This window comes from Hyperolius riggenbachi, chromosome 10 (genome assembly GCF_040937935.1).
Source record: "Hyperolius riggenbachi isolate aHypRig1 chromosome 10, aHypRig1.pri, whole genome shotgun sequence".
Classification (NCBI taxonomy): domain Eukaryota; kingdom Metazoa; phylum Chordata; class Amphibia; order Anura; family Hyperoliidae; genus Hyperolius; species Hyperolius riggenbachi.
Genome location: NC_090655.1, coordinates 166,064,744 through 166,080,268, shown reverse-complemented (window position 1 = coordinate 166,080,268; position 15,525 = coordinate 166,064,744). Strand labels below are relative to the sequence as shown.

Below are 15,525 nucleotides of genomic sequence, written 5' to 3'. Positions count from 1 at the left end.
AGGCAATGCTGAAGCTATATAGCTATGCTCAGGAAGGGTTAGATCTAGGGGATGGGGGATCGAAGTTCTACTGGTGTTGTAGTTATGGCCCTGAGTAACTGTGCTATTGTACCTGATCACCAGCTCCAATATCTTCTTCTTTGCGATCCAAATGTACACCTTGAGCAATATCTGGAGACTGCTGTTCCAGTGCTACAAGCACATTGCATGTCTTATAGTCAAAACCTGAAAGACAAAATTATAGTTAAATAATATAGCAAAGTGTATAGTTAAATAATATAGCAAAACAACTTTCAAGCATATATGTATAGTGTTGTATTTTATCGGTATAAACTGTGTATTTCCAGGTGTGCCTTAATGGAAAAGTATGTCTGGACATTTATGTTGCTATGAGAGATTTACAGTGAATCTAGTTGATCAGCTGGGGCCTTGCACAAAGCCTGTGTTTCATAAAGGACTTTTTACAACCACACACATCTGCATATGAGTAAATAACACAGCAAAGACAATGGCCTCTGACACTGACCCCAGCCCCCGCAAATGGCCATTGAGGAACTGGCTACCCAAGGTGAGAGGAAACTGAGTTATCTGGTTTGTCAACAATGGTCCATGGGATTAGCTACAAGTTCCTTCCCCCCCAGCTGCTAAGGGCAGGAACTATTGATGATGTATAACACAGAGGAGGAGTCTCTATACCTGTGGTATCCAAATAAAAGACAATGTTTGGGAATCTCGCTCTCTCTCTTGGAATGCTGCTGCCATGGAGAGTGGAACAGAATAGGGGCTCAGCTAATGAAAGTGTGTGACTGTGCCTAGGGTATATGGAGCCATTATGTGAGACACATACTTTGTATGATCTAACTTGTACATATGTATATTTGTAAATAAACCCCTTCTATTTAACCCCTTTGAAACGACCTCAAGTGTCTGGTCATTAACATAGAAATAAGTTAGCATAAGCTAGAGTACATTCTACATTTGGCACCCCAGATAGCGTGTGGATAGTTAGTAAATCCACATAGAACCCCATAACAGAAATTACTCTAGCTATTAGTTCCAGAGAGCGTACAATTACGAGGAAGGACCTAACGGAAGACTCCAGCGTGTAACCTGGATGTGATGCAAGCATTCGAGAGGCGATAAGGTATTTTGTTTCTGTTATATCAATGCATGTATGTATTTTGGTTGCAGTTTGTGAGGTTTGGCTGTATGTATGATGAGTTAACTGCTAGGAAAATAGTTTGTTGAAAGCATATATAGGTATGCTATAGGAAACAATAGGTTTCAGGAATTGTGTGAATTGAATATGAATGGTCTGTGAGAGGCAGCAAAGGCTTCATCTCCTGTTATTGCTGTATTTGTGTATATACTTTAGTCAGCCATTGTGAGTGTAGATCACATAATCTGAAGGCAGTTAGAAGTGAATGTGAGTGTTTTACAAGGACAATAGCTTTTGTGTTGATCATTGTATCTTGTGTACAGTTGTTTGGTGAAAATGGAGCTTGCACAGAAGTATGTTAGAGACTATGCCACAGTTGATGTGGATACATCGGCAAATGAATCCCAGGAGCAACAGTTTGCTTCATCGGTAGAAGAATGTGAGACATGTAATAATGGATTGCAGCAGACATATTTTGGAAAGAAAGTACAGAAGATAAAGCTTGCAAATGAAATTTCGATTTTACTTAGGATGAGGGTCATATCAGAGCAGAGAGCGAGAGATTGGGCTGCAGACAGACAGCAAATCAGAAAGGACCTGGATAATTTTAAGGATAATTTGGTAGTTATGGCAGATTCATCGAGAGCCGAGTTGCAGGAGTTGAAATTAGAGGCAGATGATTGGAAGGAAAGGAATAGTGAATTGGAGAAACAAATAGAACAGCACAAGGTCAAATGCGCCTCTAATGAAACCTTAATTCACTCACTCAATGATAAATTAACCCAGATGCAAGAGCTGGTTGCCTCTTTAAAAAGAGAACTGTTACATACCAACTCAGTGTTGATACAGAAGGAAAATTACATATTATCAATATGTGAACAAAAAGCAAAAACTTGTGATTCTGCAAATGTCTCCACTATTACTGATGACAGTACCTGCAGTGGGGTACAACTAGCAGATGTGTCCAGTCCTACTGTGCTAACAGTTCAGGACAAACTGCGCTTATGTCAGATTCTGGGCAATTTTGATTCCCTAGAATCACCTGTGAGGTTGTCTAGTCAATTTGAGGCAGTGGTATGTCAGTACAGTCTAAATGATGAAGATGCATGTGCACTTTTACGCGCCTGGTTGCCGGGGCCCTTAGCCACTTGCGTAGTTCTGGAAAATGGTGGTTGTGTAGCAGATGCAGGAGGTAGGAGACAGGAAGTACAGCGTGTATTGGGAAGTCGTGATGAAAGAGGCGTGCAAGCGCTGGCAAGCATGAGATTCATGAAAGGAATGGATCCTGTGATATTTTGTCATGAGTACATTTCACTGTATAGAGTGGTCCATAATTGCCAAGATGTATCAGCTGATGATGGGGAGTTGCTATATTCCATGGCAAATAAGTGTATGGTAAGCCACCCAGTTAAACTTGCTCTTAAAAATGCCATCACGTATCAAAAATTCATTAATATACTGAGGGATTGTTGTGAGGAGGACAATGAGGGAGAGACATCCAATGTATCAGTGGCATACAAAGGTACACAGAGAAACATTTTCCGATGTTACCGATGCCATAGACCTGGCCACATAAAACGCTATTGCAGAAGCCACAAAGTTAAGAATAGACACACCAGCAATATTTCCAATTGTGTAAGCACCGTCTCCCCTCACGATCATGAAAAACATGAGAATGTTGGTGCATTTCAGGGCCCAGATAAACTGGAAAACAGAATTTGGAATTGTGGGCAACAAGCAAACTCTAAAGAATTTGATAATGTTGCATTCGGTGCCCAAGGACACTGGCCAAACATTCCAGTTTATGCCCCGCTAGCCAGTATGCCATATTGGCTAATCTGTAGTTTGTCAAACATTGCAATTCCTTTTTTCTTGGGATATATGTCAGAGTGTTCAAAAATTAATGTGTAATAATGTGTGGCAAATGGAATACACTCTGTTGTCTCAACAGGTTTGCAGTATAGGGGTAGACTAACAGATTGTGAAGTAACAATGGTGTCTTAAGGTGAGGATATTAACATAATTATGCTTTGTTTTTCAGATATCTCAGAAAGGAAAAATGTATGTGGTTTAAAAAAAGTCAAGCCATCTAACATTTGATTATGTTGTATTCATGTATTGTGTTTTTCTTTCTCTCCTCTTTAGCCAAGGGCATCTACATGGAATTTGGTTAGGATCAGGGTGCACCCATTCTAAATTATAGAGGTTAACAATTAGTCTGCAGAAAATACCATGAGCTCATGAGTTAAAATCCTAATTGTTTGCAAACAATTAAACAATAGAAGGTTTAAGGAGTGAAACGGAAGTAAAGGTGGTTAACAGTTAACTTGTACAGTCTGTATTGTTGTTGTTGTTTCTTTTCTTTCTTGTTTCTATTGACACAGATGGTCCAGTACTGAAGACAATGAGCTCCACAGGATATCAGCATCTTTGTGTCAATGTACTAATTGTACAGACCTGTGTGTAACTAACTTATGTGTGTGTCCTCAAGTAGGCCTGTACGTTTCTGTGTGTTTGTTTGTTGGTGTGATTAGTAACAACCAAAGGGTTGTAATTTTTTTTCTCTCCCTGTTCAGTTTTTGAATAATTTCGTTTTCACAATACATTTTTTTGCTTTTCGGTTGTGGGGATTTTTGATGCTTCCCCATACACCATTTGTTATTTTGTTTTAATTTTTTCTCTTTTGTGGTTTTTTCTTTTTACATAGTAGTATTAAGTGGTACCTGTGCTTTGAGGTACCAAAGGGGGGATATATATACACGATATTGAAGGCAAGAGTAAACACAGCTATGAATGCTGTTTGCCTATTTATACTGTATATTCATGAAGAGTACTCAAATGCAATTGTACTGTTATGAATAAACATCTTAAGTTTATAATTGAATCTACAATCAAGGGAAGTCATGGAAAGGGTTGCCATACACATCGATTTTCTCAGTTATTTCCTTGCAGATTCAGCTGCTAGGAATCGATTCCCCAAATGTCAGATCAATTTTGGCGATTGAATAAATCGATCAGACAGGTGGAAAAGTTAAAAACAATCAGGAGCAACAACTTTGGCAAATTAATGGCCAATAACCTTGCACTGTATTGGGCACCGCAACTCTGCAATACGATCGATTAGTAATAGATTCCCGGCTGGAATCTATTGGGAATTGATGTGCAGTGGTTGGTAGGAATCGAGTTATTCTGAATCGAGTATTTCCTAAAGGAATTTATCGTTTTGAAACATTGGATAGAAATCTATAGGTGTATGGTCAACTTACATTATTTAAGATTAAAGCGTTTGTTCTCTTGTGGGAGGTATTGTCAGATATGTTATATTTTCCTGTGAGATCTTGCACACTACATGCAATTCCGATTGGCAATTTTGGACGCGATTTTACGTGCGATCATGAGTTGCGATTGTGAGTCGGTACTGCATGCCGAGTTTTTTTCGTATGCGTTTTTCTGCGTATGTCAACAGCACCCAGCGAAAATCGGAATTGCAGATCAGATTGGCAGTGTGCAGGGGGCCGCAGAGGTATTAGCACACAGCAGTAGTGGAGATATTTATTTTCTTTTATTGGGATTTATAAGGAAAGGGGGATGTTTTCTACACTAAAATGCCTTCCCAAATAGTCCTCTCCCAGGTTGGAAGGCTACAGAGAGTATTCTCATTGTTATGTAGGGTGTGGTATAGATTCATTGACACAGATGAATTGTAGAAGGACTCATCAAAGGAAGTGAATGGGTATTTAGCCCACAGGGATGAGGTGAAGTATAAAACCAAAAAGAATGTATGTAAATTCACACAATTGAATGGTTAACAATAGTAGCCATGGCTTCAAAGAAGCCAGTGGAAATGACCCCCAACAATGGTCTATTATTAAATAGCTGGGCATCACCATCCATTTTTATTTTGTTAGAAGATAAATTAAGCTTTGAAGGTGGATAAAGCCTGAACAGCAGGCGTATTCTTTGGGTGTAAAACCTTTTTCCAGGTAATTTAATAATCAGGCCCACCCTTTCAGTATACAGTGGGGGTGGGTAACCGCTGGTAATGTAATGTCCGGACACCAATGATATAGAATCAAGGTACTGATAATTGATTAGAAGTTAATCTTTTTTGTTTCATCTATATATATATTTGGTGTCCAATCCACTGAGAACAAGACAATGTAGGTACTGAAATGTAAATGTGTTTTGCAGACCACATGACCTACAATGGTACAATAGTTTTCTTTTATTATATTTTCATGTGCACTATCTACATACACAAACAAACACATTGAGAGATATATTAGGTGGCAGTGGATAATCCATGGGTATGATGTGTCTTTGTCATAAAGGTATAAATTGATGCCAATAAATCTGCAGAACCAACTAAGGGTAATTCACATGATAAGATATTGCGATCTGGTAAATCCAGGTGATGCATATATGGTATGATGTTGTATATTCACACTTACAATTAATGTCATGTCAATGTACCGATTAGGTGTGAGTGGGAATGAATGTTGGGTTCCTGGTCATTGGCCCCTGCATAGCGAGGATGGTCTGTCCACAGGAGAAATGATTCCCAATAACCTTGGACTGTGTCACACTGCCGGGGGTAACTGTTATTTGATACAGCCCAGCGGTGGCTTGCGTCCAGCAAGAACTGTTTTGCGACTCAATGTAGCTGTGCGGAGCATACAGAAGCTATCCGCTGAAGGGCACATGTTCCGGATCCCAGCCATGAGGGTGTGTCCATTAGGCACAACAGGAGGGAATGTTGTATTTTATCGGTATAAACTGTGTATTTCCAGGTGTGCCTTAATGGAAAAGTATATCTGGACATTTATGTTGCTATGAGAGATTTACAGTGAATCTAGTTGATCAGCTGGGGCCTTGCACAAAGCCTGTGTTTCATAAAGGACTTTTTACAACCACACACATCTGCATATGAGTAAATAACACAGCAAAGACAATGGCCTCTGACACTGACCCCAGCCCCCGCAAATGGCCATTGAGGAACTGGCTACCCAAGGTGAGAGGAAACTGAGTTATCTGGTTTGTCAACAATGGTCCATGGGATTAGCTACAAGTTCCTTCCCCCCCAGCTGCTAAGGGCAGGAACTATTGATGATGTATAACACAGAGGAGGAGTCTCTATACCTGTGGTATCCAAATAAAAGACAATGTTTGGGAATCTCGCTCTCTCTCTTGGAATGCTGCTGCCATGGAGTGTGGAACAGAATAGGGGCTCAGCTAATGAAAGTGTGTGACTGTGCCTAGGGTATATGGAGCCATTATGTGAGACACATACTTTGTATGATCTAACTTGTACATATGTATATTTGTAAATAAACCCCTTCTATTTAACCCCTTTGAAACAACCTCAAGTGTCTGGTCATTAACATAGAAATAAGTTAGCATAAGCTAGAGTACATTCTACATATAGTAATCTTATTCTTCATGTGAGGAAACGCGGAAAAGCCGCCGCGTGTGCCAAGAGCTAGGTGGCTGACTCCGCGTCCTACGCGGCGGTTTGCACGCGTCTGGTTGTGTGGTGGAACGCGGAAAAGCCGCCGCATGTCCTGACAGCAAAGCGGCTGTTTGCATGCAGCAGCATGTGTTTGGTGTGGCTGGGTCTGTTAGTGCACCTAGGCAGATGGAGAGCTATGCTCGCGCGGGCCTGAATTCAGGACCTTTATACCTGCAGAGGAAGTGTCAGCTGATCAGGAAGGTCAGCTGATTCCTGCAGGACTCATGATTGGCTGAATGGTTCGGGCGGGGCAGCAGAGTCCAGCAACTATATATTCTGCTGCTTATTCAGTTGCTGGTTGTCTGGCGTTGCAAACACATATGTGGGAGCACTCAGACCTGTAGTCAGATTCTTAAGTGTGCCGGGACCAGCTGGAGCTGTAATCCTACACTTAGCTAGATTCTGTTGATAGCTAAAGTACTAGTTTGATTGTGATTATCTGTTATGACTCTTTGCCTGCCTGACTATCCTCCTGAACTCTGCTCTTGTACCATGCCATTCTGATACTCTGTTGCCGTACCCCGGCTCGTCCTTAGACTCTGCTTCTGCCTCCTGATCTTGTACCTCGATATTTCTGATACCCTGTTGCCGAACCCTGCCTGTAACTAGACTCCGCCTCTGCCTTCTGATTCTGTACTTTATCTGTCCGTGTGTTACAACCTGGCTTGTCCGAACTCGAGAACCGACCTTACTATTGGAGGCGGTTCCCCATCCTGTTAGTGACACTACCTCCTGAGTGTTACTTTCAGACTTACCTTCCTACTGTCAGCCCGACTCCTCCCGCCTTGGAGAGTTCAGGCCTTCGGAAGGAAGCCGTGCAGTACTCCTCACTGCACTGAGGCCAGTCCTCTAAGTGTTACTGTTACATCAAACACTACACTCTACTCAGGTGAACAGAGGTTAGCTGGTATATCGGTATACATCTGTATTCCCAGTGATACTGCAGATCACCGGTAATCAGATCCTCTCTGTGCTTCACCGTTCATTACAGAACGCCAGACCAAAATACAAAATGGACGCAAACACTGATTGTCTGGGTGTACTTGCCGCTTCAGTGGACAAAATCAATCAAGTACTGGGCACCCACATAACTCTTATTGATGCCCTATCAGGGTCTGTACAAACCCTCCAGACATCAGTGGATCATGTGCGATCCCCTTTTAGCTCTGACATACGTATGCCTGTACCTGAAAGTTTTTCCGGTCACAGATCTGACTTCCGGAATTTTAGGAGTAGGGTGTTGTCCTATTTTGAGTTGAGACCCCAATCTTCGGGTACTGAGACCCAGAGTGTCACGCAGTGGCGGCTCCAGGAAATTTTTTTAGGGGGTGCTATGCAGGTGCTGGACCAATTTCCGGGGGAGCTGACGACCTGCGGCGCGCGAAGCGCGCCGCGCCAAAAATGGGTGTGGCTACAACCTGTGGCGCGCGAAAATGGGCGTGGTCATGACCGGATGAGGGCGGGGCTAACTGTAATTTAAAGTGAACCCAGGGTGAGAGTGATATGGTGGCTGCCATATTTATTTCCTTTTAAACAATACTAGTTGCCTGGCAGCCCTGCTGATCTATTTGGCTGTAGTAGTGAACTGAATTACACCAGAAACAAGCCATGCAGCTAATCTTGTCAGTTCTGACAATATTGTCAGAAACCCCTGACCTGCTGCATGCTTGTTCAGGGTCTATGGTTGAAAGAATAAGAGGCAGAGGACCAGCACGGCAGCCAGGCAACTGGTATTGCTTAAAGGGAGATAAATATGGCAGCCTCAATATTATTCTCACCTCGGGTTCCCTTTAAAAGTGCAACGCAAAGACAGAGGGCCCAAGTTTTGGTGACCCTTTTCCCAGAAAATTCACATAATTGTGCAGGTTTTCTCAAGAAAATACACGTAATGTGAGCAGATTTTAACAAAAAACACGTCCAATGACCCCAATATGCACAATCGTTATCAGATATGACCCCAATATGCACAATCGTTATCAGATATGGCCCCAATATGCACAATCGTTATCAGATATGGCCCCAATATGCACAATCGTTATCAGATATGGCCCCAATATGCACAATCGTTATCAGATATGGCCCCAATATGCACAATCGGTAGCAGATATGGTCCCAATATGCACAATCGGTAGCAGATATGGTCCCAATATGCACAATCGGTAGCAGATATGGTCCCAATATGCACAATCGGTAGCAGATATGGTCCCAATATGCACAATCGGTAGCAGATATGGTCCCAATATGCACAATCGGTGGCAGATATGGTCCCAATATGCACAATCGGTGGCAGATATGGTCCCAATATGCACAATCGGTAGCAGATATGGCCCCAATATGCACAATCGGTAGCAGATATGACCCCAATATGCACAATCCGTAGCAGAAATGACCCCAATATGCACAATCGGTAGCAGATATGACCCCAATATGCACAATCGGTAGCAGATATGACCCCAATATGCACAATCGGTAGCAGATATGACCCCAATATGCACAATCGGTAGCAGATATGACCCCAATATGCACAATCGGTAGCAGATATGACCCCAATATGCACAATCGGTAGTAGATATGACCCCAATATGCACAATCGGTAGCAGATATGACCCCAATATGCACAATCGGTAGCAGATATGACCCCAATATGCACAATCGGTAGCAGATATGACCCCAATATGCACAATCGGTAGCAGAAATGACCCCAATATGCACAATCGGTAGCAGAAATGACCCCAATATGCACAATCGGTAGCAGAAATGACCCCAATATGCACAATCGGTAGCAGATATGACCCCAATATGCACAATCCGTAGCAGATATGACCCCAATATGCACAATCCGTAGCAGATATGACCCCAATATGCACAATCCGTAGCAGATATGACCCCAATATGCACAATCCGCATCACCTGAAAAAGAAAAGAAAAACCCATTTACTCACCTACAGCCAGAAGACCTTCTTTCCCGACCTCCTGTCCCGAGTCCCGACCTCATTGTGGCGCGCAGCGCCCGCGCGCCCACGATCCTCTTCCTTCCCGACGTCACCACGAGACTTCCTGCCTGCATGCAGAGAGCAGGGCTACGGGAAAATGGCCGCCCGAAGTCTGCAGAACAGGGCTCCGGGCGGCCATCTTACCGTAGCCCTGCCTGCTGCTCCGTGCTGCCGGTGTGTGAACTGACTTGGCGTCTTTTAGACGCCTGAAGTCAGTTCACTCCAGGGGGTGCTTTGGGGGTGCTTGGACAATTCTAGGGGGTGCTCGAGCACCCCCAAGCACCCCCCTGGCGCCGCCCCTGGTGTCACGTTTATTAAAACTTTGTTTTCCGGCGACTCCCAGTCTTGGGCGTATAGCCTGCCCGCCGGAGACAAAGCTCTTACCTCTGTAGAGGAATTCTTTAAAGCTATGGCAGTAATTTACGACGATTCGGACCTTGCCTCGACTTCTGAGCGGAAGCTCAAGCTTTTGCATCAAGGCGAAGGTCCGGTCGAAGATTACGCGGCCGAGTTTAGGAGGTGGTCAGTTATGGCCAGGTGGGACACTTATGCCCTGTTAGGTCGTTTCTTGTCAGGGCTGTCCGATGAGGTCTCTGATTTGATGTTAAGCCAGCCCGAGCCCAGAACAGTCGATGAGGCCATCTCAGCGGCCATCCGAATCGACCGCAGGCTGCGCTACCAAAAACAGACCAGGGGTAGTTCCCGTCTCAGAGGGGTATCTTACACCACGGTCCCAGTGACTCCACCTCCTACTATTTCACCTTCTCTCGTCTTGCCTCCATCCGAGCCGATACAGATTGCTTGGTCAAAATTAACCCAGGTAGAGCGAAGACGGAGAATGACCGAACAGCTGTGTCTGTACTGCGCTGAAGGGGGACATATAGTACAGAACTGCCCCAATAAGCTGGGGAAACGCTACCACTTAGGAGTTTTAGGGGGTAACACCCTGGGCGTCCGACTTTTACCCCTAGAAGAAAAACGATTGCTTCTTCCCTGTACCGTTACGTGGGAAGATAAGACTGAGGTCACGGAAGCCTTTATCGATTCAGGCTCCGCGGCAAATTTTATGGATTTTGAGTTTACTAAGAGATTGTGTATTCCGCTCACACCAGTACAACCACCCATCCAGGTTACGGCAGTGGATGACTCTCCTCTGCAAGGGAATCACCCACTGTCTCAGACACCAGAGGTGGGGGTCACCATAGGGGTACTGCACTGGGAAAAGTTACAGTTCTTTGTGTTGCATATGACAACCTCCACCATTATACTCGGCATGCCATGGTTGCACCTTCATTCTCCACACATTGATTGGGCCACCGGCCAACTAATTTCTTGGTCAGCACACTGCTTTCAGCGATGTTTAGGGAAGGTGACATTGGGCCAAACCAGGGTTCATGTACAGGGGGTACCTGAGCAATATGTGGAATATTCTGACGTATTCTGTCCCAAGGCTGCAGACAAATTACCCCCACATCGCTCTTTCGATTGCCCCATTGATATCCGTTCAGGTTGTATGCCCCCTCGGGGTCATTTGTACAATTTATCTGGGCCAGAAAAATTGGCTATGCAAGAATATATCCGTGAGAATTTGGCCAAAGGCTTCATCCGGCTGTCCCGATCGCCTGCTGGAGCAGGTTTCTTTTTCGTTAAAAAGAAAGACGGGGGCCTGCGGCCCTGTATTGATTACCGGGGACTAAATAAGATCACGGTAAAGAATCGATATCCGTTACCCCTGATAGACGATTTATTTACGCAGGTCACTGATGCTAAGATCTTCTCAAAGCTGGATTTGCGGGGCGCGTACAACCTGGTGCGCATAAGAAAGGGCGATGAGTGGAAAACGGCCTTTAACACGCCAGACGGGCATTACGAGTACCTGGTGATGCCCTTTGGGTTATGTAATGCCCCGGCCGTTTTCCAGGAACTCATCAACGAGGTCTTCAGAGAGGTGTTGGGGAGATGTGTTCTGGTCTATCTAGACGATATACTTGTTTTCTCCAACAACCTCTCTGAGCACAGAATGCATGTGAAATTTGTACTCAACAAATTAAGACAAAACTCACTTTACGCTAAAATTGAGAAGTGTATTTTTGAAGCCACATCTGTCGCCTTTCTGGGGTACATAATTTCCACCACGGGCCTGTCTATGGACCCCGCCAAAGTCTCCGCTGTTTTGGAATGGCCTCAGCCGGTTGGGTTGAAGTCTTTACAGCGGTTTTTAGGCTTTGAGAATTATTATAGAAGGTTCATAAAGGGGTATTCCACGGTTATCGCACCCCTCACCTGTCTTACGAAAAAAGGGGCAGATACCACCCACTGGTCTCCTGATGCATTAAGTGCTTTCTCCACTTTAAAAGAATTGTTTTGTTCCGCACCCATCCTGAGACATGTAGACACCTCTTATCCTTTTATTGTTGAGGTGGACGCCTCGGAGGTTGGGGTAGGGACTGTGCTGTCTCAGCGGTCAGGGTTGCAGGGAAAGCTACACCCTTGTGTGTATTTCTCTCGTAGGTTCTCTCCGGCAGAGAGAAACTACGATATAGGCAACAGAGAGCTCTTAGCCATTAAACTTGCTTTTGAGGAGTGGCGTCACTGGCTGGAAGGAGCAGAACATACAATTACGGTATACACGGATCACAAGAATCTAGAATACATCAAGGGGGCTAAGAGATTAAGTCTGGCTCTATGGTCTTTGTTTTTTTCGAGGTTCAGGTTCGTAATTACGTATACCCCGGGTAGCAAGAACATTAAGGCAGACGCCCTGTCCAGATGCTTTGAGTTGGAGACAGCACAGCCTTCTGCCCCAGAGACCATTGTCCCACAAAATTTGGTGCTGGCCGTAACAGAGACTTGGGAAGACTGGACAGAGACCTTGAGTCCTTTTCAGCAGGATGTCCCTGAGGGGAAGCCTGAGGGGGTTTTATTTGTGCCTCTGCCATTCCGTCTCCGGGTGCTACAGATATTCCATTCACACAAGAATGCGGGACATCCTGGGGCATCTAGAACGCAGGATCTTGTGGCCAGGTGTGCTTGGTGGCCGTCTCTGGCAGCCGACTGCAAAAAATTTGTTAAGGATTGTGCGGTATGTGCTAAAAGCAAACCCTCCCGGCTGGCACCTGTAGGGACGTTGCAGCCTTTACCCACCCCGAGTGAACCATGGACTCACTTGTCCATGGATTTTGTGGGTGAGCTTCCCAGATCAGAGGGCATGTCGGTCATTTGGGTGGTAGTCGACCGCTTCAGCAAGATGGCCCATTTTGTGCCCTTGAAAGGACTCCCCTCGGCCCAGGAATTGGCCGACTTGTTTATCAAACACGTGTTCCGGCTGCACGGCATTCCGGAAAACATAGTGTCCGATCGGGGAGTCCAATTCGTATCTAAATTCTGGAGGGCATTCTGTCATCAAATGGGCATGAAGCTGTCGTTTTCATCGGGCTACCACCCACAGACCAACGGTCAGACAGTGAGGGTCAACCAGTCATTAGAGCAGTTTTTGAGATGCTACGTTGCAGAGGCGCAGAATGACTGGGTCAAATTTCTGCCCTTTGCAGAATTTGCACAAAACAATTTGAAAAGTTCTTCCACTGGATTTTCTCCGTTCCAGGTAGTGTCTGGAAGATTGCCCAAATTTTCACCGTTACCAGTGGCCTCCACTCCGTTTCCAGCTCTGGAGGCTTGGCAAAGGTCTTTTAAAGACATTTGGCGGACGGTGAGAGACAGTTTGGAAAAGGCGTTTCTGAGTCAGAAGGGTCAAGCTGACAAGAAACGGTCTTTGGAGTGGAGATTCCAACCAGGAGACTTGGTTTGGGTATCCACACGTCACTTGGCCCTAAAACAGCCCTCAGACAAGTTGGGTCCCAGGTTTGTCGGGCCTTTCCCGATAGCCAGAAGGATCAACAACGTCACTTACGCCGTTGATCTTCCCGCCAGCATGCGTGGGGTAAGATCCTTCCACGTATCCCTGCTTAAGCCAGCAGTCCATGTGGGTCCCACTCCTCCTCCTCCTGGATGACCAGCCTGAGTACGAGGTAGAAAAGATTTTAGATTCACGCTTTGTACAAAACTCGGTACAATATCTCGTACATTGGAAAGGGTACGGCATTGAGGAGAGACAATGGGTACCGGGGAGTCGCATGCATGCGGACGAATTAAGGAGGGAGTTTCACGCTTTACATCCCGAGAAACCTGGTAGGAGTTGTTCGGAGTCCACTCCTCGGAGGGGGGGGGGGTACTGTGAGGAAACGCGGAAAAGCCGCCGCGCGTGCCAAGAGCTAGGCAGCTGACTCCGCGTCCTACGCGGCGGTTTGCACGCGTCTGGTTGTGTGGTGGAACGCGGAAAAGCCGCCGCATGTCCTGACAGCAAAGCGGCTGTTTGCATGCAGCAGCATGTGTTTGGTGTGGCTGGGTCTGTTAGTGCACCAAGGCAGATGGAGAGCTATGTTCGTGCGGGCCTGAATTCAGGACCTTTATACCTGCAGAGGAAGTGTCAGCTGATCAGGAAGGTCAGCTGATTCCTGCAGGACTCATGATTGGCTGAATAGTTCGGGCGGGGCAGCAGAGTCCAGCAACTATATATTCTGCTGCTTATTCAGTTGCTGGTTGTCTGGCGTTGCAAACACATATGTGGGAGCACTCAGACCTGTAGTCAGATCCTTAAGTGTGCCGGGACCAGCTGGAGCTGTAATCCTACACTTAGCTAGATTCTGTTGATAGCTAAAGTACTAGTTTGATTGTGATTATCTCTTATGACTCTTTGCCTGCCTGACTATCCTCCTGAACTCTGATCTTGTACCATGCCATTCTGATACTCTGTTGCCGTACCCCGGCTCGTCCTTAGACTCTGCTTCTGCCTCCTGATCTTGTACCTCGATATTTCAGATTTTTTTTTTCTTTCTTTTTTTTTTTTTTCAAACTCAGCGTACAAATTTGTACTATGCCCAACTAGATTAGCTGCGCTTCACCGGAGCCCTCTTATGTTGGGTTTTATTTTGCATCATCGTTTGACAATTTATTACTTTTTAAATACGTACATCTATCTGTAAATATATATGTATATATAATTAGACATGAAGAATCAAACCATAAAGTGAGAGCAGAAGTGAGTAAAGGACAAAAAGAGGCCAGTGGCCTAGGTAACCCCTCTCACCAGATTCGTGTTTCACATTTTAAGTTTTAAATTTCTGTACACCAAGTTCCATTCAATCTTCTAGACATACGCACTCCCCTTCCTTAAATTACATCCGTACCCTTCCTCTCTATACATTCTCTCTTTTCCTTTCTCCACCCATTCTAATATATATCCGGTCTATCCACTCTGACCGTTTCGGGGCCATAGTCACTTCTGAGCATCAAGTAATCAACCGCTCCCAGGGTTCTACACCTCCCCAGTCCTCCCCACTTTGCTATTCCCTAATCTTCCCTCTTCCTCTCTCTCATCATCTCTCATCCTCTCTTTCCCCCTTGCTTCCTCCCACAACTTTCTGGCCATCTGAAAATTTTTCTGTGGTTCTCCTTCCAGATCTTCTTCCTCCCCTGATTCTATCTGTAGCAAGTAAGATGATAGATTCACCCATTCTTTTTTTGAGGGTTTATCAATGGATTTCCAGTTCTTTATTATAATAGTTTTTGCTGCCAGTGAGAGGATATAAAATAACAATTCCGATGTCTTGTTTTTGTTTTCCCCTTTTTGGCTCATTCCGAAAATTGCTACTGTCTTATTTATATCACCATCTGGGAGAACATATTTTCTTATGAATGTCTGTATTTCTGACCAAAAAGATCGTGTTTTTGGGCAGTGCCATAGCATATGAGATAGATTCCCCGTCCCTGCTTTCCAGCAGTGATTATTTTCTTTTAATTTTCTT

The 15,525-nt window shown here is 44.8% G+C and overlaps 1 protein-coding gene across 2 annotated transcripts in view; it reads right to left on the bottom strand.

Annotated features, from left to right (window-relative positions):
* Window positions 1-15,525, bottom strand: part of MAT1A (methionine adenosyltransferase 1A) — an 821,556-nt gene that overhangs the window by 395,287 nt on the left and 410,744 nt on the right. For both annotated transcript variants that reach the window (XM_068257871.1, XM_068257870.1), the window contains exon 4: window positions 113-225. In XM_068257871.1, the coding sequence (XP_068113972.1) occupies window positions 113-225 (113 nt within the window). The remainder of the gene's footprint in view (window positions 1-112; window positions 226-15,525) is intronic.